Source organism: Mustela nivalis (genome assembly GCF_964662115.1).
Source record: "Mustela nivalis genome assembly, chromosome: 10".
Lineage (NCBI taxonomy): Eukaryota > Metazoa > Chordata > Mammalia > Carnivora > Mustelidae > Mustela > Mustela nivalis.
Genome location: NC_139029.1, coordinates 7,901,687 through 7,929,602, shown reverse-complemented (window position 1 = coordinate 7,929,602; position 27,916 = coordinate 7,901,687). Strand labels below are relative to the sequence as shown.

Genomic DNA, 27,916 nt, shown 5'->3' with positions numbered 1-27,916 from the left:
TAAGAACAGTAAACTGAAGCCCTGCAGTATTTCCAACTAGGTTTTATTTTAGTGCCAGTATTATCAGCAGTAATACAGGAGTAATTCAGGCAAGTAGATCACCTTAAGTACATCAGAGAAAACACTCACTGTGTCAAGCACGTCTCACACTCTAGCAAATGAACGTAAAACCGGAGAACAAAGTTAGCAGCATCAAATTAAAGTGCTTTTTGCCACACTTCTGTCCGAGCCTTTCCCTCAGTGGGATATATTTAATTTCACTTACTGTAGAAGAAACTCAAAATTCATTCATTGCCCAGGGGCTACATTCAAAAAAATTCATGTTTAGTTATTAAATAATTTCTTTTTCCCCAAAAAGCACAAAATTCATTGGAATTGTGTGACAATGATTTCTCCTGACACGCTGTGAAGTGACCATGTAGGCCTGGCAAAAAGCTCGAACATCCTCCTGCCATGGGGCGATCCCGGCAAGGTCCCCCACTTGGTTCCACACAGCAGCTGCACTACGGGTCTGAACGAGCGGGCACCGGACAGGATACCACCTGTGTGGCCATCTACTGGGGAGCAGAGGCCACCAGCTCATTTCCCGGAAGCTCGGTGGTGGCAGGGCGGGGGTGGGGGGGGGATTTCAAGAGGACAAGCCCCAGCTCTTTCTGGGAGAGAGAACCTGCTGGTTTCTAGGAAGTTCTCCGACCTGAACTGTGAAGGCTGTTTGCCCCAGTTAACACCCTGGAGACAGGAACCTGCCCCCACTTCAACCAGTAACAATCCCAAACTCAACAGGGAACATTTCTCAAAGTCAACACGAGGTCAAGTGAGGGTCATCAAGAGGCTGTGGGGAGCAGGGAGGGCGGGAAGACCGGAGGAGGGCGGCTGGGTGTCCCACACCGTCTCTCAGGCAGCAGCAGCCTTCCTGGCACAGGAGACTTAGTCCAGAGGTCCGGAGGTCAAGGGCAGCCTGAGCCAAGGTAGGGGGGTGGGGGCAGGAGCCTTTCTTAAGGAGCCTAACAGGGACACAACCGAGCTAACAGGGTGGGCTCTCGGACCCCGCGAGGGCTCTGTTCTCCGTGGAGGCCACATTCTCCAGCCGTCCTGGATCGGGCCCACCCCCCTCCCTCTGCCTGCTTTCCTTCAACTACATCCTCGAACGCTCTGGACCAAACCATCTCTGACCAACGGAAAAACCAGACTACACGGGCTAAGGACCAAAACCAGAACAAGGGACGCCACGAAGAGGAAGGCCAAGGCCCTCCGTCATCGGGGACGCGGCTACCTGCTCTCCCCGCGCGGCCCCTGCCCTCAGCTACTCTGACTCCAGTGGCTTCTACAACACCTTCCCCCTCCCAGCACGAGGAGGCTCCAAGACCAACCGAGGCGAGCCCTGCCCCCAAGACATGTCTGAAATGCTCTGCGGAAGGAGCGAGGCCCAAAAGCTGAAGGGCCAAACTGACATACACAGGCAACAGCCCTTCTGGGACGGACTCGGCCTTTCTGGAACTTGTTCCAGCGCAACCTGGGAAGAAAACCCAACCCTCCCTCAGGTGGCCTTTCTTCACAGGGGTGCTGGAGTGCGCTGCAGGCGGGTTTGCGCGGGTCAGTGTTGGTGCTGGCCGGAGAAGGGGGTCTGCCTGGTACCCCCAAAAGCTTCAACCAGGCATTCCGTGGGGCAGGCAGATCCCAGGACCTCGTCACGCACTCAAGTGAGTCTCAGTCCAGGGCTCCTGACAAAGCAAAGACTCGACTCCTTGGTGTCATGCTGCCCACGTCGTCATTAAAGTTTCCTTTAGGGGCACAAGCCAGATCTTCCTGCAACAGCAGGCAAAGGGTGGGGGGGAGAACTAGCGATCAGGGGCTCAAAAGGGCATGAGACGGAGGTGCTTTCCCTCTCACAGTGGCGGCCACGGGCAGGAGCTGCGCGTGGCCCTGCTGGGAGGCCCACACACTGGCGGCACCGCCCTTGTCCACACGGGCTCCGGCTCGCGGCGGCCCACTAGCCCACTATCTGCTGGGCTGCAGGTACTGGTGCGTGAACATGTTGAGCTCGCTGTCCAACCAACCGGCTTTGTTCCTGTGGAGAAATGGTTACTTTGTAGCCCTCGGAGCTGATCACAGCAGAGAGCAAGACAGGCCACGCGTGTTCTTCTCAGGACGCCTGAGCAAGACAGGCCACGCGTGTTCTTCTAAGGACGCCTGAGCAAGACAGGCCACGCGTGTTCTTCTCAGGACGCCTGCCATCTAACCTTGTTTACTCCTCCAGGCACCCCCCACTGCACAGATAAGGGAAAGAGGCCCAGGGAGGTCCCGTAACTTCCTATAGTCAACTGTCGTGCCAGAGCCGAAGTCGGGCTTTTCTGACCCTCCAGCCCTATGCTGGCCTCACCTGCCCACAAGCAAGTCCCCAAACTGTCCGGAACTTGGTTTTCCTGCCCATCGGCAAGGGGTTGGGTTGCTGGATAAGCAGCCCTTACGGGTTCCCCCGTCCCTGTTGATGACAAGGGGCAGAAACACGCTCCACCACACACGCCCCCCATGAGAGGTCCCACATGTCCCCAGAGAAGGCCTGAGCCAGGCTGGTGGGCGGGGAGGGCCCATCTGCACTGTCAGGGAGGGAAAGTCCACTAGTCGCTGAGGGGACCAGTGCTGACGTCAGCAGCAGGGGCAGGAAGCACAGGGTCCCCGCGTGCTGATGTTATCTTGGGCCAAGCGGGCCGAGGACCTTTGCACAGCGCTTTTAGGTGCAGCTCTGTGGCTCTGTCATGAAATCCTGCCCTGTTCTACAGATGAAAACAGTAAGACCAAAGAAAGCTCTGTGACCTGCCCTAAAGTGAGTGCCTGGGCACGAACCCAGGCTTCCTGCTCCTTTGAGCCATCCTCTCCAGCAAAGCACGGACAGAAGCTCTGACTCTCAACAGGGACCCCACAAGGATGGTGTGCCAACGCGGGCCCTGCCAGAGCTGGGTACCCAGCTCTCCTGGCGGTAAAGAGGCTGACCTGCCCGTCCCTGGGCTCAAAGAGAAATGGAGTAAAGCATGTGGCAGGTCTAGCCCAGAGGCCCAGCACACAGCAGACAATGAAAGATCATCAATGTGCAGAGCCACAGCCTGGTGGGGCATGTGTGCCTGGAGTTGTCTACTCCTGGCCTGACCGCTTCCCATGGAATCCTAGGCAAGTAACTTCTGGAGGCCCCAATTTTCCCTTTTAGAAAAAGGAAATGGGTCGTACAAGCTTGGAGAGATGCCCAGAGCTCAAGTGCCAGCCACGGGCTGCTACAAAGACACATACATCTCGGTTCCTCCACTGCCACCCCAGGCCCGACTGCACACGTCTGGAGGCCGGTGGCCCTCCGTCTCGCTGGCCCTCCAGCGGCGTGCCATCTAACCTCTCCCACGCAAGTGAGGTCCATGTCCACACCCAAGACAGAGCCGCGCGGAGGCCCCCACAGCACCCGGGCCGCACACCGGAGCACCTCTGGCTGCCCAGGTTGACCTCACCTGAGCAGTTTTGCTTTGCTCTGAAGTGAGTCAAGAACCTCAATCTTCTTATTCATGGCAGCGATTTCCTGCTCCAGGTTCTCCCGGGTGACATCGACTTGCTGGCACAGATGAGCAAAGGTCCCAGACAGCTCCCTAAAGGAGAGAGACTCTGGATCAACCAGGCCACGTGGCTGTTTTGCCGAATGCCATGCCTGGCTAAGTCCCACCAAGTGTGGGGCAAGCAGGTAGCCCGTACGTCAGCCACTGACAGTTCTGCTCTGCGCCACCCCCCTGTGGCTCCCTGCCCCCAGCCGACATCTTGTCACAGCCGCCACCCACACAGCATCGCCACAGGGAGAGAGCCAGGAGCACCCTGCCTTGGGCACGACCGGCCAGGATTCAGATCCCAGCTCTGCTGCTAATCACCCAGCGGCAGGGGAAAAGGGATGACTCTTCCAGTCTGTTTCCCCCCCCAAAAAATGTCGATGCAAACAACGTCTATGTCAAAGGATTCCCGGAGAAAATGAGAAATTAGGTGCCAAGTGCCGAGCAAGGGGCCTGCCACGGAGCAGCGTTCGGCAGGCCGCACTCCCATCTGCCCGCCCCGCAAGCAATCCAGTCCCAGCTGCGCAAAGCTATGCCAGGAAGACAGGCCTGCGACTTCGCATGTCAAAGCTCTGCCTGTAAACCAAGCCCTCCAAGGCAACCTGTAATAAATGCTACAAGTAATGTCCCTTGCTTTCCCATCTCCTCCTTTCTTGGGGGAACAGAGGCCTATGTGGACCCAACCGAGGACACAAGGCGTCCCTAGCAAGACCCCTCTCCCCGTCCCTGGTCTCAAAGCTGACACTGCACAGCTGAAGGCCAGTGGCAGAGGATGCTTGGGACCCAGTTGTATCCAGGCCCAGTCCAAGGGGAAGCTACAGGGCGTCCTGAGCCACAGGAGCCAGCACCGGCCCCAGGGCAACGGGGCCACTCACTGTTGGACTTGGTGGCTGCAGTTGGAGCCAGTGTAGCTGATGACAAGCTGCAGCTTCTCGCTGGCGTACTCCACAAACTGACGCTTGAAGGCCCTCTCCTTGGCCTTGGTGGTCCACGTCAGGCGCTCGTAGACATACAGGAGGCCATAGAGTCCAAAGGAGAGGGCGATGAGCCGCCAGCCCACCGCCTTCCACACCTGCAGAGGCACAGTGATGAGCGGACACAGACCCTCTGGTCTCACTGCCCATCCTCTCGGCTGTGACCACCAGGACTTGCCCAAGGGTCCCAGTTCAGAAACGAGAGGAACTTCGTGTTGACCACACAACGTAACTCATGCAAAGAAGACAGGGGGCAGGGAAGGTGGCCTTAGGACTAGAAGCATAGACACGGACACTCAGAATTCTTAAAGATGAATGTAGGCATGCTCTAAAGTGACATTCCATTCCAATGGCACTGAGAAGTAGGAGTCTGCATTTTGTTCCTCGGTGGGTGGCTTCTGTTGGCCTGGTCTGTAATATTTCAGTTCAAGGCAGTGTTGTTATAGTCAAAGAGCAAAGGACGTGAAGCCAGACAGCAAGGCTTCGGTGCTGCCTGCCTGCCTGCCTGAAACTTGGGCAAGTTTCTTTCTGCCCATTCTTCCCAAAAGGGCCATAATGGCCTCCACCCAACTCATAGGGTTGTTTGGATAAAAGGGGGTATTTAAGGTAAGGGTCATATGACCATCAGGTATCAGCATCTGAGCTGACCCCTGCCAGGTCATCCTCTGGGCACACAGCACAGAACGCACCACCTACAGAGAGGGCGGGCACGGGGCCTCAGATCCGCCCCTTCCCCCGCCCTCTAAGCGGAGAACAACTCCTGGCAGCTCTGTCACTGTCACATCTGCCACCACTGTATAGTGCAAAAGACCATGACCGAGAGCAACGCCACATGTTAGGAAAAGTCAACGTATTACCAATGGTGGCTGCAGAGTGTCTTGGGTCAGGACGTGGGGAGCACGCCGGTTATTAAGAAGGCAGCCTGTGAGCTCAGGCCTCAGGGCAGAAAGGGAAGGGCAAGAAAACCAGGAGACACCTTTGCAGGTTTTGCTCTCGCTTTCCTCACCTACAAGGGAAAAGCTCCTGGCCACACCCACCTATCTAGAACCGAGCTGAGCCCATTTCTCAGGTCTCTTCTCTACCCATCGTGTAGTGCAGGCTCCATTGGGGACAAACAGGGCCTTGAGATCAGAGTTTCAATCCTAAATCTGTCTTTGGCAGATGTTCCTCCACTGTAATGTGGGACTGACGATGTCTAAACCTCACGTTAGCGCACGGAGACTTTACAAAGTCAACAAATACGCACTGGGGCTTAGGCTCAGGCTGTGCACAGTTCCCCATGAGACCACTGTGAATAGTCACTGGTGGCCATGAAACCACTGCTGTGCCCGCTGTGACACATGGGGCCAAGGCAGGGACCCCCTCCCACCCCGGGACTATGCCCCCCAGGCCCTGCCCTCCCACCCCTAGCCTTCCTGGGCAGGGCTTGTCACTGACCACGCCTCCAACAACGAGAATGCCCATGGAGGTCCTGGATGTCAAGGAGGCCAGGCCGGTGACCATGGAAACCATGAGCTCTTCTTGGGTGAGGGAGCCCTGCGGCAGCGGGGGCATGCTGGGATTGGCTGGCGTCAGAGGGACCGGGCGCTGCACCTGAAAAGAGTTGACCAGAGGGTGAAGGGTGTGGCCAGCCTCTCATTCAACAGAAAAAAAAAAAAAAACCCAAACCAAAAAACCAACAAACTTTGCATTCAGCCAGGAAGCATTTAGGCTCTAAGGGGAGGATTAGGAAACCCCACAAAATGAGAGCCCTAGCCTTCCCGCCACGTGTGGGATGTGCCCCAGGAACAGGACACACGTAATTCAAGTGCTATGGACAGGAGTGGTTTAAAATCTGACTTGTGGAATGGTGCCATGTGGGCACGTTTAAATCTTCTATATTCAACAGTACACTTATTTTAATATATATGAAAGACAAAATTCAGCTAACCTGTTAAATTTCATTAACTTTGGATACTTAGGGGAAGACTCGACTGATGTGTGGCAAAAACCGGGACCCACGGTGTGCTGTGTGGCCGCCGAGGCGCCCTGGCTGCCACCGTGGGACAGCCCCGTCTGAGCGGTCCCCGTGTCTGCAGGAAGGGTGAGGCGGGGCACTGCTTGCCTGGTCATTGTAGCCCATCAGGGCCCGACGGCTGTTCTTGGGGCCCAGGAACCTGTTCACCAGCATGGTCCACCCGAGAGAGAAGTGGAACTCGATGTCCTCCTGAAAGTCTGCACACAGCTTGTCACAGTTCAGGTCGTAGCTGAGGGAGAAGCATTGCCGAGGGACGAGCACGTCTATCTGACTCCGCACAGACGGGGGCAGGAGGGGTTTCAAACCATCTGTCAGGAGCAGAAACGAGGAGAAAGCCCATCAGCTCGTCGGCCCTGTGCCACACCAGTGCCCAGCCTCGCGATGGAAGCCGTGCCAGCCCTGCCGGGGACGTGGACAACTGTGCAGGAGCGGGCCTGGGGCGCTGCAAGGGCCTCCTCAGAGAGGCAGGCGAGCGCTCTCCAGGGTTCCATGCACCGAGGCTGTACACCTGCTGACATCTATGCCGTGTGTGCATCTCAGGACAGGCCAGACCCTCTGGGACAGTCCCGTGGGGTCACCCGAGAAGGCTCTCAGAGTCTGTGTGTGGATGAAGGCACAAGACACCTCGAGAATCGGAGGGTCCAGAACGGACTCATCAGCACAGCTGACAGAAAAGGGAAGGCCGTCGTCTCCGCGCACGGGCCTCCAGGGCGGACCTGCGGGCAGCACGGGGCCCCCGAGGCACTGACCTATCATGTCCTGCCGCGTGGCCTGCAGGGAGCTGCTGACGGCCGCGGAGCAGCGGTCGGACATGTTCCGGCCCAGTCCCTCCTCGATGTGGCGGTGTAGTTCCTGTGTGCGGATGGGAGAGGTTAAGGGAAGCAGAAGCAGCACAGCATCAGGAGCTCCTTCTGGGGACCAACCTGAGGCTGGTGAGCTCGCCCCCACAGGGGACCGCAACACGGGCTGAAGCCGGGGTCCTGCCCACCCCCCACCCCGGCTGAAGGGCCCGGACACAGACCAGCAGGGCCCGAATCACCGTCCTGCGTGGCCGCTCCACCCCGCGGCCAGAAGGGGCAGAGGTGAGTGCAGAACCCGTGCCGCTTGACCACTCACGTTCTTGTAGACCTTGAGGACCACCGGGGAAGGATGGAAATCCATCTGGTACTCGTCCACCAGCACGGAGAGGCGCCTGATCTCCTCCGCCATCGCGGTGGACACCTGTGGGACAACGGGGCACGCCATCGGTGAGGGCGAGCACCTGCCGCGTCAGGAGAGCCCAAGCGACGCTCGCAGACCACACGAGCGCCCCCGCGAGCCGGCAGTCTCCTCCGCTCTCGCCGCAGGAAGGCTCCGAGGCAGAAGGGATGTTGCAGATGGGCGAGCAAGCGCTCGTCTGAGATGTGGAGGGGAGGCCCGGAGGACAGGGGCTGGCCCAGGGTCACAGAGCGGACAAAGGAGCCCCAAGTGTGTTGGGGGGGTACCGTGCGCTCAGGACAGAGCCACAGCCTCCTCTGCAAGGCTGAGAAACCCTCATGGGAAGGACGTGCGCCCTTTTCACCTTCCCAGCCCTCCGGATGCGACCCGGGAGTCCAGAGCTCCCCGAGTGCTTCCTCCCCGAGCCTCACCTGCCTCTCCACCTCCTCCGTGATCTGCTTAATCCGCAGCTTGTAGTCCTGCGCCAGGAGCTCCAGCTGCTTGTCAATAAACCTCAGGCGCTCCTGCCGCTCCTCGCGCATTTCCAGGCAGTAAACCCTGCGAGAGCGCACGCTGGCGTCAAGAGCGGGTCCCGCCCAAGCCGGCAGAGGAGCAAGGGGACCAGGGAAGCCTGCGTGCGCCCCGACAGTTTCCTGTGCATGCCCGGGGACATGCTCTCCGCCTTCCCAGGTGCCAGCCACGTACTCTTGGGTCTGCCGCCTCAGAAGGGGGCGGCCGGGGCAGGGAGCGCACTTCCAGGGGGCTCAGACCAAGTTCTACCCGTTCACAGAGGCAAACAGCTCAGCCTCATTAGTCATCGGGGCAACGAAATTACAAAGAGGTTCTACTCTAGGCAGGCAGAAGCCTGACAAAAAGCAGCAAGTTTGAAGTGCTGGCGAGGCGTGGGGGGAGCGGAGTCCCGGCAACACGCTGCGGCACTGGGAGCGCATGTTTCCGAGAGCAACAAAGGGAAACGGTGAAACTGAAAAGGCGCACAGCCCGAGACGAACGGTTCCGCCTCCAGGAGCTCATCCCAGACAGACTCTTCCAAATGTGCACAAGGGGCCACGTAAACTCATGTCCGCTGCGGAAGGGTTTGCAGCAGGAAAACAACGGGATCTAAAAACCAACCCACAGGAGGAACTCCTGGCCGACTCAAGTCAGTGGGGCACCCGACGCTCGATCTCAGGACATTCAAGCCCCACACCAGGTACAAAGGTCACTTCCATAAATAAAAACTTAAAACATCTGTGGGAAAATGAGGTATACTCCCCAGGGAATACTCTATGGCAGTTCATGGTCCCAAACTCCAACTCCATGTTATCGGCAGTGTAAGGGGCAAAACCAGTGCTGGGCAGAAACACACGGGGCACTAAGGCAGACGGTCCCAATACGACGTCTCTGCTTTTTAAAGCACACACAAAGCGGGGCAACTGGGTGGCTCAGTGAATTAAAGCCTCTGCCTTCGGCTCAGGTCATGATCCCACGGTTCTGGGATCGAGCCCCGCATTGGACTCTCTGCTTGGCAGGGAGCCTGCTTCTTCCTCTCTCTCTGCCTGCCTCTCTGCCTACTTCTGATCTCTCTCAGAAGTAAATAAATAAATAAAATAAAATCCTTTAAATAAATAAATAAATAAATTTTAAGTAAATAAATAAAATCTTTTATTTTAAAAGATTTTTTAGGGTGCCTGGGTGGCTCAGTGGGTTAAGCCGCTGCCTTCGGCTCGGGTCATGATCTCAGGGTCCTAGGATCGAGTCCCACATCGGGCTCTCTGCTCAGCAGGGAGCCTGCTTCCTTCTCTCACTATCTGCCTGCCTCTCTGCCTACTTGTGATCTCTGTCTGTCAAATAAATAAAATCTTTAAAAAAAAAAAATCTTTTAAATAAATAAAATCTTTAAAAAGAAAGAAAGAAAGAACACACGAAGCAACATTACATACTCATCTGGATCTATGTGAAAGTACTTTTAAATGGCTACAGCTACACATCCAATTCAAGGCTGTGGTTGCCTCTGAGGAATGGGCAGATGACAGCAGCACAGGGGCTAAAGAATCAAACGGTATTTAATGGTTTTGTTTTTTGTTTTCTTTTTAAGACTTTATTTATTTGAGGGCGCCTGGGTGGCTCAGTGGGTTAAGCCGCTGCCTTCGGCTCAGGTCATGATCTCAGAGTCCTGGGATCGAGTCCCGCATCGGGCTCTCTGCTCAGCAGAGAGCCTGATTCCCTCTCTCTCTCTGCCTGCCTCTCTGCCTACTTGTGATTTCTCTCTGTCAAATAAATAATAATAAAATAAAATCTTTTTAAAAAGACTTTATTTATTTGACAGGAGAGAGAGACAGCGAAAGAGGGAGGGGGGAATGGAAGAGGGAGAAGCAGGCTCCCCGCTGAGCAGGAAGCCCAATAAAGGACTCGATCCCAGGACCCTCGGACCACAACCCGAGCCAAAGGCAGATGCCTAACCATCTGGGCCACTCAGATGCCACCTGGTTTCTTTTTTTAATTCAACTTTAAGATAACATAAAGCAAACACTGAAGGAAACAATATGTTTTTGTATTATTCTCTCAACTTTCCCAGATGAAAAATTTCTAGCAAAAAAAAAGCCTTTTAAAAAAATGTCTCCTGGGTGGGACGCCTGGGTGGCTCAGTCGGTTGGCTGAGTGTCTGACTCTAGGTACCAGCGCAGGTCCTGGTGTCTGGGTCCCGAGACTGAGCCTCGAGCCGGGCCCAGCAATCAGCCCGAAGTCTGCTTGAGGTTCCTTCTTTCTCTTCCTCTGCCCACCCCCCAAATCTTCCTCTCTAAAATAAATAAATATAAAAAAAGAAAGAAGAAAGAAAGAAGGAACGTATCCTGGGGGGAGAGTGGCACCTAGCTGGTTCAGGTGATGGAACATGCTAACACATGTCCTGCTTCAAGCTCTAAGAAATGCTGCAGTGCTCAGTGTGGTGCTAGGCCCAGGCCTCCAACACGGGCCTGTGGGGCAGCGTTTCAGGGGACCACGATACACACCAGAGAGGACACCAGACACCCAACGGACATCCTCAGTAGGCGACTCCGCGCAGGTCTGACTGGGCCTGGTGGCAGCCCAGAGACTCAGCTGTGCCGGTAGGCACACGGGGGAGGGGGAGGTGATCACCTCCCGGCACTGCCCACCGCGGGCACCCGGTCTTGGGTTCTTACCGCTGCTCCTGTGCCGCGATGTGCAGGGAATCCATGATGAGGCGCACGGCCTCTGCGATCTGCTTTGCCCGGACTGTGTGCTGCTCGAATTTGGTCTTCACCGCGGACTGGGAGATGCACTCCTGGAACAGACAAGAGGTGGTGAGAGGGGCACCAGCCACAGGGCCAGGCTCTGGCATTCACTGCCAGGGACATGGCTGGTGGGTGCTTGGGGACCACAGAATAACGAGATACTGGAATCAAAGGGCTCACCTCAAATCTCCTTTCAAAATTCTGAAACTCGAACATCCTCACTTGAAAGCCTTCTGCAAGAGCGCCCCCTAGGAAAAGTTCACCGCATGAGTCCGGATGTGACTGCAGGGCAGAGAAAACCCTGAAATCCCCCAAAGCCAATCCGACCAGGCACTGCGTTTCCGGCACTGGCAGACGGGCGCCTGCGTGGCTCAGTGGGTTAAAGCCTCTGTCTTCGGCTCAGGTCATGCTCCCAGGATCCTGGGATGAAGCCCTGCACTGAGCTCCCTGCTCAGTGGGGAGTCAGCTTGTTCCTCCCTGTTTCCCCTTGCTCATCCTCTCCCTCTCAAGTAAATAAATACAATTTAAAACAATAATAATAAAAAACGAGATAAAAATAGAATACCAGCAGAGAAGCAAAGAGCTTCTTACTCATGGCTCTTCTTACCACCTCATGCTCAAAACTACCTTCTACTGGCTGACGTAGCACAAACCAACTGTCTCAAACATCAGGGAAAAGGAAGAAGGAAACCTGTTCCCTTGTCACCTCCTTCAGGCATGCCCTGGGCCTTCTGGATCCTGGCGTTGAGCACCTCCTTGGCAGACACAAAGAAGATACGGTCTCCAGCCTGGCCTCGATCCACCACGCCCAGCTCGTCCACCAGGAAGCTGGTGCAACGCTCCATGTGCTGCCGCCGCACCTGAAGCCCAAGCAGATGGGTGTAACCAGGCGGGGTGCCGGGGGGCCCTTCCTGAGGGAGTCCACAGCCCCCAACTGCCTCTCGTCTAAAGAACAGGTAATACATTCACGTGGTTCAGTACCCCAAAGGTACACACACATACACACACTCTCTAGAGTTTTCCACCATCACCGTTCTCTAGGCACCAAGCTCCCCAAAACCAACACGATGGGGGTCTCTTGGGGTACAGGCTGCCACAGCTACTTTATGCACATACAAGCAGAAGTGCTTAAACACGTGGGATGCTTGGGTAGCTCAGTCAGTTAAGCATCCAACTCTGGATTTCAGCCCAGGTCATGATCTCAGAGTCGTGGGATCAAGCCCCGCATGGGGCTCTGCATTCATCTTGGAGTCTGCTCGGGATTTTCCCTCTCCCTCTGCCCCTACCCCCCAACTCATGATCTAAATTAAAAAAAAATAATAATAATTAAAATTAAAAATAAAAAAGTGGGGCGCCTGAGTGGCTTGCTTGGGTAAGCATCTGTATTCAGCTCAGGTCATGACCCCGGGGTCCTGGGATGGAGCCCCGCATCGGGCTCCCTGCTCAGCGGGAAGCCTGCTTCTCCCTCTGCCATTCCCCTGCTTGTGTTCCCTCTCTCGCTGTGTTTCTTCCTGTCAAATAAATAAACAAAATCTTAAAGAAAAAAAAAAAGCTTAAATATGCTCCAAACTGCCCCTTGTTAGACCAGCACAGCGTCTTCACTTTGGTGCCGGAGAAGGAAAGGAACAGAGGAGCCAGGTAAGACTCTAAACCTGGGCTCTGTCCTGTCAAGCCGAGACCTCCCAGGGCCTCACGTACAGGATGAGTGACTGGAAAACCCCTCCTGGCTCTGAACTCCTAGGGTTTTCCTGCCCGGTGCTTTCCTCAGTGTGAGCAGACCTGCTCCTTCCAACAACTCCGTGACAGCCGCCTCACTGGCGAGGGGCTTCCCAGTCACCCTGCTGGGCACCGGCCAGCCGGCTGTGTGCTTCGCCTCCCTTGTTGCCAATCCGCTACTCCTTTCTCTGGCCTTTCCTGTCTTGCAGGACAAGCAAAGACCTGTGAACCATCAGTGAGGATCAACTCTTACCCCCTCCCCCTTCAGGCTTCTCTCTGGGATGTCTTCTGAAAGCTGAGCCCGCTCTACATGATTAATTCTTTATGCACTGAAGTGAGCACCCGCCTCCAACAAGGGCACAGCGGCGGCGGCGGGGACGCTTTCCGGACCTGGACGGCCGCCTTCGGAAGAGCAGGGGGAGTGGGGGCGAGGGCGCGGGGAAGTGGGGGCGAGCTCTCGGAGCCCTCGGAGGAACACGTGGGAAATCTCTGCTGCAGGACCCTGTCATGGGCCTGCTGTGGCCCGGGCGCCCACGAAGAGGTCCTGAGTAGACACACAGGATGGCGTCCCCCACGCTGACGGGACAAACAGCCACTAACCTCTTCCATGTACTCGGGCTCCGAGGCAGACGCGTCCCAGCGGTTGTTCAGGATGAAGATGTTCGGGCGGGACAGGCGCTCGCTCACCTTGTGGAAGAACTGCTTCTCCTGACGGAGGAGAAACCCCGGTCAGAGGAGGGGCTGTGCCAGCCAAGGACCTGTCAGCCGCGTGCCCCGCTTCCCGCTCAGCTGGGTTCCCGGGGCGCAGCAAGAGGCGGGAGAAGAGGGGTTACCGTCTGCATCAGGGTAGACTCTGAGTTGGCCACGAGCACAAACACGTCAGCGTCCAGGCAAAACTTGTCAATCCAGCTGTCCAGCTCTGTGGTGACATCGATGCCAGGGCTAGAGGTGACAGGGGCAAACTATCGTCAGGCACACAGACTGGGGCCCTATTCTTCCTGCTTTGCACAGATCCAAGGCAGCCAGGCAAAGGAGGAGGAAGTTCTAGATCTGAGAGAAATCGGGCCTGGCCTTTATTCGGAGGCATATCTACTTTTCATTTCATACTCTCCTCGACTGTCTGAAAACATGTGTTTTGTTCCATCCCTGCTCACTTTTACTAAAAAAATGATTTGTAATTTCACTTTAAGGTAACAAGTAAGATAAAATTCTATTTGCATATGACTCCCGAAAGCACTGAAGTACTGTATATCTTTCCCAGGATAGTTATAACCTATCCCCGAAGCATTGCTTCGAGAGACATAAAAATACCACAGGGACTCCACCACGACCAGCGCGCACCAACGTTGGGTCGAGGCTGAGACCCTCCTTCACTTTTGGGTGTTCCCCCCATCCCCCTTTACAGACCATCACTGGGACCTCTCCAGGGCACTGCCACCAACAGATACAGTAACCAAACCCTGCGAGACCCAGGAGGCAGGAGGACTGGGCTGGGCCGGTATGAAAGGCCGCCCACTTAAGCAGAGCCATGACAGGGTCCCCGGGGGACCCTGGTCTGGACGAGGCAGAACCAGAAACCTGGGGACTGGCCAGTTTGGACCACCGAGGGAGGCTCTTCCCCCTCACCTGTCCATCAGCACGAGGTCATCCTTCAGGAGCGGACACTTCGAGTTGGGCCACATCACACTCACCAGGCTGCCGGCGTGCAGCTGCTCGTCCTGGTGAAGGGCATGGGCCAGCTGGTTCACAGTCTGACGGGGGAGGAGGGAAAGAAAGAGAGGTCAGGGCTGAGGACGAGTCCCCAGGCAGGACGCTGCCCGTGCTGCTTGGCACGCCCGGCCCGGCGCCCCGACGCTGCGGCCTGCCTGCTCCCCCAGCTCCTTTCATTTCGCACAGAAAAGCCAAGAGCTGGGAGCTGCCAGCAAGAAACCACTACTCCTCACTCCCCTTCTAAGCTTCTTTCTTGGATGTTGTCCTAAAGCTGCGCTTATTCTGCACTGATGAGTTCTTTATGAACCAAAAGTAGCGCCTGGCCCCAAAGAGGAACGCAAACAGCTCTCAGAAAAATAAACACAGACAAGCCGCTGGTTCCGAATCACAGAGCCAGAGCGGGAATTGCTCTCTGGCCGCCGCTCAGGAAACGAGGCCCAGGCACCCTTTGCGGCAGAGAGAGGCCGGCGGGCCTGCCCGGCTTTCCACAGGAACGGGAGCCTCCTGACCCCCCCAGCCTTCCCGAAGCTCTGGCGCCTCCTCAACGGCTCAGATCCAACGGGGCTTCCCCTCTCCCTCCGCAGGGGCTGCTGTCCCCTCCAGGTGCTGGTGGTCCGCTCACTAGGGACACGCTGGCTGGTCCAAGCGCTGAGCCGCCAGCAAGCCCAGGGCCGAAGGCCGCGCCCGCACGCGCCAGCTGGCGTGGTCCCCGCCACAGCCCCTCACCTTGACGCTGCGCTTCTCCTCCGAGCCCTCTGTGAGGAGGAAGGCCTCGTGACCGTCTGTGCCCTCGACCCGCAGGAAGCAGTTGGTGGTGTGGCCGATCCCAGAGGGCAGGACTTTGTCCCAGAGCATGGCATTGATCACCGTGCTCTTGCCGTTGCTCGTCCTGTGAGGGGACACCAGGTGTCAGGGATGCTCCCCGAACCGGCATTTCCGCTCCTGCGGTGAGGCTGCCAGCCAGGAAGCCCAAGTCTCCTTCTCTGTGGGGCATGAGTACCCACACAGGCGGAGCAGGCACTCTGTGTTTATGAGGATGGATGGACAGACGCCTCTGGCCTGGGCCGTGGCGTGCTCCCGGTCCATCACTGCACGCCTACCCACAAGCAGAAGCTTAACCAGTCCTTGTGGACCCGCAGCCCGCAGCATTACCACGGAACTCTGTCTCCCTCCGAGGGATTAACCCCCCCTGCTTCTACTGGAAACCAGGGGCTCACCCCTGGGGCGGCCTTCCTCAGTCTAAGTGACGTCAGCTGAATGACCCCCACGCCCACGGCTTTCCACAAAAGGCCCATGTGCTGCTCTTCTCCCGTCATGCGTCCCCTAAGGCGAGAAGCCCCCCACTTCAGTCCCCCGGATAACCGGCACCACCAGGGAGATGGCTGGAGTCTTCTCGTCCAGCACAGCCTTTTTCTACATTCTGGTGATGAGAGGGCCACATCTCTGAGATGAGGATGAAGAAGTGACAGCCCCCAGGAGTGGAGGGCCACAGACTGAGGCTGAAGCCACCTTAACCTTCATAATTAGCATGGTGACCTTTAATAGAGGTTCCTAAGTGCATGTGACTGATTCACTAACCCTCGTGTATCTATAAACCTTACATTCCTTTCTAGAAGGCAAACAGAAAGCCCCGACACGTCACAGAACAGGAATTAGACCTCTTGCACAACCTTTGAGCACAGAAAGCCATAAACAGGCACAACCGTATCTACCCAGAATCAGGAAATATTAGCAGCCCCTACACCTTCGTACTGATGAACGACCCCCATCCCTTTAAAATCCTCTTGGCCAGGGGAACCTGGGGGGCTTAGTCAGCTAAGGTCGGACTCTTGGTTTCAGCTCAGGACGCGCATCAAGCCCCGGGTCAGGCTCCGTACGGGTGTGGTGCCTACTTCTCCGCTCTCTGTCCCTCCTGCTACCCTCTCTCCCTCGTGGGTCCTTAGGGGTAGGACTCAAGGCAGAACACCTTCTCCTCAGATGACCGCTGTGTGTAGAGCATCCAACCTGTCCAGGTGCCTTTTCCCTTATTAGATTTTAACCTTTTTAAAGGTACTGTGATAACATAAGGAATGTCTTTGATCTGTTTTCTATCCCCGGTTCTTGGCACGGAGCTCCTAAAATCCTTGGAATTTCCTAAGTGATGGAAGTGTCTTTGGTCATTCACAGGAGCCCCTTTGGAGCAGCTTGTCTACGCTGAGAGGGGACCCAGGGTGGGACCCCCAGATAGTCTCAAAATGGGCGGGTCACCAGAAAGACCAAAAGAAGAGAGGGCTGGACTTTCAGTCCCACCCACCCGCTTCAGGGAAAAGGGGCTGTGATTCGACTCCATAAAAAATCTTGGACAAGGTGGTTTGATGAGCATCAGGGTTGATGAAGCATCCGCACCCCTGGAGGGCGTCATTCTGGACCCCACCTGTGTACCTCTTCATCGGGCTGTTGTTCTGTATCTTTTATACCAAACCAGGAAACCTAAGTCCATGTGACCCCAGCTTTCTGAGTCACTCTAGCACATTAATCAAAGTTGAGGAGGAGTCACGGGAAGGGCTGTTCTATCGCCAGGAGGGCAGAAGCCCAGGTTTCCCAACAGCATCTGAAATGAGGCCTGTCTTGTGAGACCAGGCCCTTAACCTACGAAATGGGATGCGTCCTCCGGGTAGACCGTGTCAGAGGTGAGTTCCACCTGCGGAATACCCAGGGTCTGCTGAGAACTGCAGAACTGCTCGGGGTATGGGAAACGCTTCAGACCTCTAGCATCTACCAGACCTCCAAGTAACGAGACCTGACGGCTAAAACTCTAAGATCTTTGTAAGAAAACAGAGGAAAGCCTCATGACATTGGATTTGGCAAATTCTTGGATATGACAACAAAAGTAGAGGCACAAAAGCATAAATAAATACAGGGGACTACATCGAAATGAAACACTTCTAGTAAGAGATTAATCTCTGGAATACCCACAAAAATACAACTCAACAAAAAGCCCACAAACATCCCAATCGAAAATGGGCAAAGGACTTGAACAGACATTTCCCCAAAGAAGATACACAAATGGCCAACGAACACAAGAAAAAATGCTCCACATCACTAATTAATAGGGAAAGGCAAACCAAACCCCAGTGAGATCCTACCTACACCTGTCGGGATGCCTAGCATCAAAGAAAGAAAACCGGTGGAGAGAGGATATGGAGAAACTATAACCCATGCGCACGCCTGGTAGGGATGAGAAATGGTGCGGTCACTACGGACAACAATACAGTGGCTCCTCGGAAAGTTAGAAGTAGAATTACCACGATCTGGGAATTCTACTTCTGTGCCTACACGCAGAACTGGAAGGAAGGTTCATACAGGCATTTGTACACCCGTGTTCACGTAGCATGATTCAAACAGCTAAAAAGTAAAAGCAACCCCAGTGTCCATTACGGATGAATGGACAACCAAGACATGGCGTATACACTCAACGGAGTATTATTTAGTATTATTCAGCCTTACAAAGGAAGGCCGTCTGGAGATGTGACACAACAGAGATGAACCTTGAGGACATGATCCTAAGTGGAAGAAGTCAGTTACAAAAGAACAAAATACGGTATGATTCCACTCACTGGAGGTCCCTAAAGAGTCAAATTCACAGACAGAAAGCAGGATGGTGGTTACCAGAGGCCGGGGCTGGGGAGGAGAACAGGAGTTAGTGTTTAATGGGGACAGAGTTCAGTTCTGCAGGACGAAGACGTTCTAGAGATAGATGGTGGTGATGGTCCCACAACAACATGAACGCACTAAACACTACAGGACTGTAGTATACACTTAACAGTGATCACGATCATGAACTTTCTGATATGTGTATTTTACCACAGTTAACAACTGAAAAAGGACGGGGAAGGGGGCCATGGGTTCTGAGGCACACCGGCTGCTCCCCACCTGAGGTGCTCAGACGGTGAGATCGCACGAATGCCCCCCTCCCTCCTGGCCAGGAAGAAGGGGGAAGGGCTTCACAGACTCACCGGCCAAAAAAAGCCACTTTCATGTGCCGCCGGGCCAGCACTTCGCTGATGCCCCTCACTTTGGACAGGTAGCCTTTGACATCCAGAACCTGTTCTTCTGTCGTAACTGGGTCCAGTTCTGCGTTCCTGTGAGTGTCTGGAGGTGGAGATTGAAAATGAGTCACTGCAGGTCACGGCAGCTGCTGCGGGCAGAGTCCACCACCATGGCTCTCTGCCATCGCCTGCAGGGTCCTATCGTGGCACTGTGACCCAGCAGTTCGGGACAAAGCTGGGAAGCAAGGCTGTCTGGGTTCCAGTGCAAGGCAAGTGCTGCTCCTCCCGTCTTCCCAGCTCTGTGACCTCAGGCAAATGAACCCTCCAGAGCGTCCGTCTCCTGACTCTTAAAATGAACAGCAGCAGTGCCTACCTCCTACGACTATTGCAAGGATTAAATAAACAAAATAAAGAGATTTTGCCTGGGAGGCTCGGTCAGTTAAGCATCTGCCTTTGGCTCAGGTCATGATCCCAGGGTCCTGGGACCGAGCCCTGAGCCCTGCCTCGAGCTCCCTGCTCAGCGGGAAGCCTGCTTCTCCCCCTCCCTCTGACCCTTCCTCCCTTCTCGTGTGCATGTGTTCTCTCTCTCTTGCTCTATCTCAAATGGATATTTTATTTAAAAAATAAATTTAAAAAAATAGAAAAGAAACAGTCAGTGGACTGACAAATCTTTAGAGTCCAGTCCCAAGGCAGTCACCATACTGCCCCCTCCAAGCCAGGTCCCAAACCCATCTCAGAAGCACTCCGGCTCTCTCCTCCAGCCCACCAGCAGAAGAGGCCTCAAAGTCGGACAACAAAAGGAATCTAAACACCCACTCCTAACGGCAGCACATAAACACCTTCACTAAGCACGTGTCCATCCACAGCACCACCTAAGGAAGCAGCTCAGAGCATCAGCTACAGTCAGTCTGGGCTCTGGGAAGGAGCAGCCCGCCTGCCCCATCTCGGCACCCCCAGTGCCAGGTGCACCCGAGCTACTGCCGAGTGAACAGGTAACGAGCTGGAATAATTTCAACTGCCAATCTCAGAACTTTAGAATTCAGGTTTTTAAATTAACAAAACACAGAGACTGCCTTCTCCTGCATCAAGAACCCCGCTGGGGGCAGGGCAGAGCGAGGCCATTCTCAGTCTTTGTTTGCTCAGGCTGCTCTAACCGAACACGACAGACACGGTGGCTCATTCAAATGGGAATGCTCTGCTCCCAGTTCTGCGGCTGCAAGTCTCAGATCAGGGTGCTAGCCTAGGGGGTGAGGGTCCTCTCTCGGGCCATAGACTTCTCACTGTATCTTCATGTGGCAGAAGGGGGCCAGGGAGCTCTGTGGGGGTCTCTTTTATAAGGGCACTAATCTCATTCACGAGTGCTCCCCCTCATGCCCTAATCACCTCCCAAAGGCCCCACCTCCTAACCCCAGCATACTAGGTCTTAGGATTCCAACATGGGAATTTGCGGACACACGAACATTCAGACCAGAGTACTGGAAATACTTCCTTCTTATAAAGGGAGCCTTAAGCAGTGGCCTGTCACGTAAACCAACCAAGCCAAAGCCAACCCTCTCTAATGGAAAGCAGAAGGTGACCTGTGTCCCTAGGGCATTTCCACTGAACATCAAGAGTTTTACAGACCAGAATTTAAAAAGCCCTGGTATCGCTTGGGCACCTCTTTCACAAACAAGGAAACCAAGGGCAGGGAAGGCTCAGCTACTGGGTCTTTGCTGACAATCTCAGACACAGGAGCCATCATGTGCCTTCTAGAATGGTAGCCTGAGAAAGCCCGAGGGGTTGGCAATCGACTGAGTGGGGCCCTGGGAACCCTTCCCCCTCTGCTGATCGAGCAGGGACTAGAGGCTGGACTCAAATTAGTAACTAGTGGAAAAGGTGCCAGTGACGCAAGTTTCCTATCCATAATCCCATTGACTATAAATATCAGAGAAGGAACACCCCGGCCAGGGACAGCCAATACCCACATAGGGCCTGGTATAAACGGGCCAAAGAAAACACCTGGTCTCAAGAGTCAGAGACACAAGGTAGAGCCCTGCTGTGTCACTGAAAGACACTGAGCAATCCTCAAAACCTCAATCTGCTTGTCTTCTACATGGCGGTAAGATGTACCGACCTTTCATGAGTCAGTGACACAGAATACGCAGAATTCCTAAATGACAGGTCCTTGTTTTCCTGGCCCCATCTCCCATGGCCCTGTCTGGACATGAGCTCCCCAGGGGCCAGGCTCTACCTCCCAATCCCCAAATCCTCCCACCTAAACATGGAAGCTGACAGAGGAGTGAGCCCCGCCAAGCAGGTTGCCTGTCTCACCGTCGAGGAAGGTGGCGCTCTCCTGGATGTAGGCCCCCAGTTGCTCAAAAATGCCATTGATCTTCTTCTTGGCAGTGACAAAGTGCTTGAGGGGGGAAGCATTCACCTCAGCCATGTGTCTCTTGTCCTTCTTGACTGTGACAATGGAGTTGCACCGAGAGAAAAGTAGGGACATCGCGCTGCAAGAAAAGACAAGGAAAGTAACCCACGAACGCCCAGCTTGGATGTTCTGCTAGGGCCATGGTAGGGCATGGTGCGGGGTCTGGGGCTAGCTCTGGGTGCCATCAAGAGCCCAGGCCCTCCAGGACTAGCTCAGGGATGGCAAGATAAGAGTCAGTGTCCACAAGAGAACAAAGTGACCGCTGAGGACATGTGGGCAGTTTCCCTGTGACATGGTGTGGGCACTCAGCTGGGGCCAGGGCCCTGAGCAAAGGCCTTGGGTGATCACACCTGGGTTGGGGGATCCTCACCGGGGGGCAGGCCCTGCCTGTCCCACCTCAGAGAGTCAGGCAGGAATCACGAAGCCCTCCTCTCAGCCTCAGGCAGAAAAGTGTGACAGAAATCTCACTTCTTTCCTACACATCACCCACTTGAGAAAAAGCACTGAATATTCAAAGTGGTAAAAGCAAAGTGATGCTCAAGGTCCATGACCCCCACCACAGCCGCCCCCCCCGCCCCCCGCCAGCCACCCTGCTGTCCAAGTCACAGGGCCCCAATTCCTAACTGGTTGTTTTGTTTTGATTTTTGGTGATGGTCAGGAGTGGACAAAGGTGAGGCTCAAGTGACAGAGGTTTATGTCTACTATTTACTTAGAAACACTGATTGGTCTTTTTCATTATAAATATGTACACTCTGCAGAAAATGTGGAAACTGAAGGAAAAATCCACAAGCCCACCATTCTGTGATGAGCACTGTTTCTCAGGAGCTGGTTTCTGCAGCTCTCTCGCTCTCGATCATACACACCTTTTTATAGCCTTTATTTTTTCAAGTAGCAATAATCTGTGAGGGGCTGTGAGGCTTAACTCAAAGTCCTAGAGATCTTTGGTCAAAGCCCAAAGAGGCAGACGGACCGGAGACAATGGCACCTGGATGTGGCTGTGCCTACTCCTGAGTCCCACCGTGCACAGAGCTGCTTCCCCAGCACAGCCCTCGGATCCTGGATGTCAAAGGACAAAGGCCCCTCTAAGGGTAAGGGGGAGTGTGCGCAGCTTCGTGTGCCTGGTTCTCTGGCTCCAACACCCAGCAGATTCGTGTAGGCCTCTCCCTTCCCACGCCCTCAGCACGGCAGCCTCAGCTTTCCGCCCGCCCAAGCTGGCAATCAGCACTCACTGCCTCTCGGAAATGAGGAGAAACTTCCCAAGGGTGCCAAAGAGTATACACAAGTCCCGGAGAAGCAGAAAGAACATCTAGAGAAAGTGCAAAACACCTGAAAACTGACTCTTAGGATCTAATCATCCCCAAGAGCGGGCAGACAGACAGACACACAGGGACAAATCGACCCACATGTTTTACCTCAACTTACAAATTAAATTACTCTGTTACTGACTTCTAGGGAGACAGGAGAGACAGGTAACTGTATGTCCATTTCTACCTCCCTCCTCAGTAAGCCACAACTGTGAGATTTTCCTAGTGCAGAGGTAGTGTGTCGAGGACTTCTGGGGCTAAAGAACTCTGAGAAAGGGAATTGGGAAGAAAACACTACTGGCTCCCCCAAAGCATTAGAGTGCACTGAAATCAGGCTTCGTGTGGCCCAGCAGGTAAGACTCTCCGGAGAAATGGAGGATGACAAAAAGTGGAACACATTGAAAGGAGAAGAGAAGGGATCCCAGGATGGGGCGTGACACATCCGTAGATGAGATTCTGGAAACAGACAGACCTGGGTTCAAATCACACTCTTTCTGGGCCGCATAAACCTGGGCAGGTTACTTAACCTCAGAGCCTTGAATTCTTTATGTGTTTGACAAGTGTGACGCCACACAGACTGAGAAGACTCAAGAGGACCCAGTATAAACTTGAAGGTAGTTGTATCTGTTATAAAGCAGAGACAGAAACTCTACCGGCAAGATTGCATGACTCTCCCCTAGAACACCCAGCCTTCGGGGAAGGGCAGAGACAACACCAACACACCCAGGGCTCCCCCACCACTGCCATGGGGACTCCAGAAAACAGGTCTGTTCAGGGCTGAGTTTTAGCAGCGCCCAACTCTAGAAGTTGACCTGCTTGAGGCAGAAAGTTCCCTGAGATCAGGGGGAGCCTAGAAGCATATGCTTTTGATTTCTGGTTCGTTGTCTAGAAGCCCAAAGGACACGAAACCAAAAGTGTTAGTGTTCTGTAAGTGTTAAGATTCAAAGGCAGGCACATTACACAAAGCTTAGTGGTTCAAAGTTGTCCAAAAGTCCAAAGCAGTCCAGAAGCTGACCTGCTCTCACCAATCTCTGGCCTGCAGCCACATGCCCCAATCCTTTCTCATGGATCCTACGTCCGACCCATCTAAACTGTCTGATTTCTCCGGCTCAGTGAACTGAACTCCCGTGTTTGTGCTGCTGCTTCACCCGCTCGGCACATTCCGATTATCCTTCCAGACCCAACTCTAGCGTCACCCCCTCTGTGAAGCCTTCCCTGGCATCTCCAAGCAGGACATGGCAACCTAACCAGACTTCTGGTTTTTTAATCAAACTGTCTCCTCATCTAGTCAATGAGCTTCCAGAAAGACAGTCTGATTGGGTCGTGACCTATTTCCATTTTTTTCTTCCTCCTCTACGACTCTGAGAAACATGGATGTACTAGTGAACGTCCCTCAACGGGTCCGCCCTCTGACCCTCCCACCCATCATGTTTCTTAAAGAGCAGCTTTTGGCACATCACCTGTTTCTTAGTGTTTGGAGCTCAGGGAATCAAGACAGTTGAACAAACTTTTCATATTCCAGAATCTGATCCTTCAAAGAGGGAGCTGGACGTACATATGTGCACCAATGAACCAAAGTTGCAGAGCACACGCACACAAGCCAAGACAGAGCTCCCACTATCTTGGGGCTTTGCCTGCTGGCTTCCGACCCTTACAGGGTGGTAGGAAGCAGCTGGGTTCCTGTGCCTCCTCTGGGAAGCCCTGATAGTCCCTACTTCACTGCAGGGCTCACGGCAAGCTTGTGGGGCCAGTCCCCCAGGCACAGCTGGGTTAGAGTAGCTCTGGTATCAGCTGGACGTTACGTGGCATGCCTCAAGCTGTTGTGATAGCTACGAAGTGCTCTTCAAGTCAGGGTTTTGGATAGTTTACTGAAGCATTTCCCAAAATGAGGTCCACAGAAAGGTACTACACCCCGTGCTCCATGTAAAGAGGGTTCCATAGTGAAAAAGTTTATAAAACACTATATGCCACAGTCTGCCTCCAACAGAGTACACGACCAAAGCAAAGACTTTGGAAAGGAAGGCCTGTTATAAAGACACTAGCTTAACTGTATTTAATGCAGCATTTCACTAATGTATCTAAAGAAATTCTTCTTCTACATAACAGCATTTAAAATCCTGAGGAACACACTTTGGGGAAAGCCTCCTTCATCCTGGTACTGTCCCTCTTCCACCCCAAAAATTGCTAGGGGCACAGCATTAACAGGTATTAACTTAAGACCAGAACCGAATCCAATTCTCAACTGAAAAAAAATAAAAAAAAAAATAAATAAAAAAATAAAAGGCTCGGCCTCAACCTAGGCTATTAGTTGAGGAGTATTAGGCATCTTGCATGTGCAAACAGCGCTAGCAAAATTCACTGCACGGTGTTTGGATCCCAAGCACAGTCCCTGAATCCACACCACCTCCTTACCCAGTTTTATGCACAGCAACTCCTAGCAGGGAAAATAAAATAGGTCCACGGATCGTCTGCTGGCACAACTGGAACAGAGGAGAAGCTGAGAAATTGAAACAAAAGAGTATACAGGGTAAAGGGAGCAGAGGAGACTCTCAGAAGAGCTGTGATAAGGAGCCAGTCTCTGCTGAGCAGAGAGGGGGAGGGAGGAGCCAGCATAGCAGAGAACAAGGGAGAGAGATAGAGACTAATTCTTCAGGGAACCCAAAGATTCTAGACACTTTCTGAACTATCAACCTTTAAACAGGCTCTCTCCGCCACCAATGAAATTGTCCATGGAAGTAGAAAGGACATACAGTTGTGGGTTTTTGGTTTTGGTTTTTTTTTTTTCAACACAGATTGGAAAACTCCAGCTCTGTACAAAGATGACCCGATCCAAGACACGTGCCACTGGATGGCCAGCAGAGCACACCCCTTTCCATTCAACCCAGATCCAGGATGCCAAATATCACGGCCACCACTTACTTTTTGGATGGTGAGAGACCTTCACAGGCTGGGCATCATGTGCATGGCTGGAGTCAGATGAAAAGAATCTGAGTTCTCCTCTGTCCTGTCTCTCAGATTAAGGTTGGCTACTGATTGTGTTGACTCCACCAATTCCAACTTATTGGAAAGGAAAAGGAACATGTCAACAAGCAGCAAATTTAAAAAAAAAAAAAAAAAAAAAAGGTGCACAAAACACGTTCAATCAGTTTTAAAGCCAAACAAACTCATCCCTGAGGGAAGCTTAGTCATGGCCCACAATAGGATGGTATGTGAGGGAAGTGCCCAGGAGAAAAACACAACACACAGGTGGGGACAATCCTGGGTGTGCACAAACATGTGGTCAGCCGCGTGCTGGTGGGACGCAGGAGCTTGCTAAGGGCACGTCCAGAGTGGTATGAGGAGAGGAGGTAGCAGAACAGGGCAAAGACTGGGCTAATGGACTGTGGAACTCAAAACTAGAGATGGGAGAGTGGGGGTGAAGAAGAGAAGCAGAACTTATTGAAAGTCTTTGTGTGCTAGAGGCTGTAAAATCTCTCACTTAATCTTCAATTCTATGGGGGCCAACAGAAGCTTGGAATATTTAAAAGATGTACAGACTGCTGGTTAAGTGGCGGAGCTGGAAACTGGGATACCACTTTCCTTTGACGCCAAAGCACACTTGTTTTTAACTTCGTGGAACTGCCTTACTCCACCCTTGCAGGTGGGAAGGGTGATAATCAGAGGCCTTTCTGGGAGGAGAAAGAGAGAAATGAAAGGAACTGGGCAACGAAGGATTACAAAGGAAGGGTAGCTTTGTCTTCATGTATCCAAACAGCTCGTTATTGGGCATCTGTGTGTGCCTCCTGTGTGCTGCTAGGCGCTAAAGTTAGGGATGGGTCAAACAGTACCTGCCCTCAAGGCGCTTACTTTCACGTGAGAAGTCAAACAAGAACCCGGTGACAGCACGGGAGTGCAGTAAGTGCCCAAAGTGGGAGAGGACAGGATGCTAGGGTGGTGAACCTGGGCACTTACGTGCTGAGTAAATGCTGGCATACACAGAAGACTGGATACGAAATGGCCAAAGGGCTGGGGTGGAAAGTGGCGAGGAAGGAGAGAGGGACGAGGAACCTCAGGGAACCCCACCCCGACTCCCGACACCCGCGTCCCGCCCCCTGCTCTCAGGGCCGCGGAGGGCCCCGCAGCGAGGCCGGGGCGTGGGACGCCCGCCTGCCCGGATCCCGAGCCCCCGGGGTTTCGGCGTCCCACCGGTCCCCGCCGGGCTGCTCAGGACTCGCAGGGCTGGGCCGGGCTAGTCCCCACCCCTCCCGCGCGCTCCCCTCTCACCTTCACCTTCCCGGCCTCGCGGCGGCCATCATGCCCCCCACGTCACCAGAGGGCGCCACCCCGAGAGAGGCGGGGGGACGCTCACGTCACCAGCCGCCGCACGCTCGCCGCCCCGGCCCGGGTCAGTCGGTGAACTCTGAGCTCAGGCGGTTAGACCCTATCAGTCCTTACAGGTCAGCGAGACTGCCGGCTCAGCGCTCGGAGAGGCGTCTCAAGCAGGCTCGTTCACCGCCAGGGCGTCCCAAGCCCATGACTTAGGCCTCGAGACTCCCGCTGCATCATGGGGGCTGTAGTTCCGCCGGGCGCCCGTCAGGGCGGGGTGGGCGGGGCCTCGAGCTGTCTAGGCGGACCGCGAAAACAAGGGCGTGGATCCGAGGTTCCCGCTTTCTCGTTTATTGCCCGGGAGCCTGACCCCAAGGCCCCTGCCAGCTCTGTAATCCCAGCCTGCGCTCTGTAATTTTACAGGAGAAATCTTAAGAGGAAGACAGGAAGCAAACTTGGGCCTGCTGCCCTTCAGTTGACTTTGAGGAAGCAAGAACAGCCACAGTCACCGAACAGGCAGGGTACCTAACGTACATCATTTTATTTAACCCTCACTGCAGTTCGTGGAGGCTCAGCGGACAGACTTCCCCAGCTCACATATGGCAGATCACTGGGCCTCATTATGTGCCAGGCACTAGGACACAACAGTAAAGAGGTCGCCTGGTGGCCTCAGCACAGCAGGGAAGGCGTGAAGCCAGTGCTTGCCAATAAGACAGCTCCCAGCCGCGTGTGGCAATGGAGCCCCTGAAAGGTGACCACTGCCAATTGAGATGTGCTGCAGACTTAGTACGAAAAAAGGTGGCCGGGGGGGGGGGGGGGGGGGCGGGCACCTGGCGCAGTCTGCGGAAGAGTATGGGACCATTGATCCTAGGGGTCATGCGTTTGAGGCCCACATTGGGTGTATAGATTACCAAAATAAGTAAATAAGCCTAAAAAATGCAAACGATTTCATCCATAATTTTTTTTAAATATTTTATTTATTTATTTGACAGACAGAGATCAAGGTAGGCAGAGAGTCAGGCAGAGAGAGAGGAGGAAGCAGGCTCTCCGCTGGAGCAGAGAGCCGGATGCCCGGCTCGATCCCAGAAGCCTGGGATCATGACCTGAGCTGAAGGCAGAGGCCCCAACCCACTGAGCCACCCAGGTGCCCCTCATCCATATTTTCATATTGATTATGTGTTAAGGTAAAAATATTTGGGATACATCGAGTTAAAATCTATTACTAAAATTAAGTTCACCTGTTTCTTTTCCACTATTTAGAATATGGCTACTAAAACATCTAAAAATGCATAAAAGTGGCTCACTGTGATATTGTGGTTTACAATAAATATGAGGAGCGCCTGGGTGGCTCAATGGGTTAAGCCTCTGCCTTTGTCTCAGGGTCCTGGGACCAAGCCCCATATGGGGAAAATCTCTGCTCATCAGG

The 27,916-nt window shown here is 54.1% G+C and overlaps 1 protein-coding gene across 3 annotated transcripts; it reads right to left on the bottom strand.

The window, feature by feature from the left end:
- Window positions 1–26: 26 nt before the first annotated feature.
- MFN2 (mitofusin 2) lies at window positions 27–26,896 on the bottom strand. Of its 3 annotated transcripts, XM_082687659.1 has the most exons (20): window positions 26,449–26,764; window positions 25,105–25,242; window positions 24,598–24,682; window positions 20,782–20,960; window positions 18,439–18,574; window positions 15,170–15,332; window positions 14,360–14,484; window positions 13,567–13,675; window positions 13,334–13,441; window positions 11,724–11,877; window positions 11,198–11,265; window positions 10,946–11,067; window positions 8,198–8,324; window positions 7,686–7,790; window positions 7,319–7,421; window positions 6,657–6,877; window positions 5,990–6,145; window positions 4,454–4,650; window positions 3,492–3,626; window positions 27–2,068 (listed from the first exon to the last, which is right to left on the bottom strand). In XM_082687659.1, the coding sequence occupies exons 4-20, from the start codon at window positions 20,954–20,956 to the stop codon at window positions 1,999–2,001; spliced, it is 2,274 nt and encodes a 757-aa protein (XP_082543785.1). In that variant the 5' UTR covers window positions 20,957–20,960; window positions 24,598–24,682; window positions 25,105–25,242; window positions 26,449–26,764; the 3' UTR covers window positions 27–1,998. The 3 variants fall into 3 exon arrangements, with proteins under 3 accessions (XP_082543785.1, XP_082543784.1, XP_082543783.1); XM_082687658.1 differs by lacking the exon at window positions 24,598–24,682 and having other exon boundaries at window positions 26,449–26,896; XM_082687657.1 differs by lacking the exon at window positions 24,598–24,682 and having other exon boundaries at window positions 11,709–11,877.
- Window positions 26,897–27,916: the final 1,020 nt, after the last annotated feature.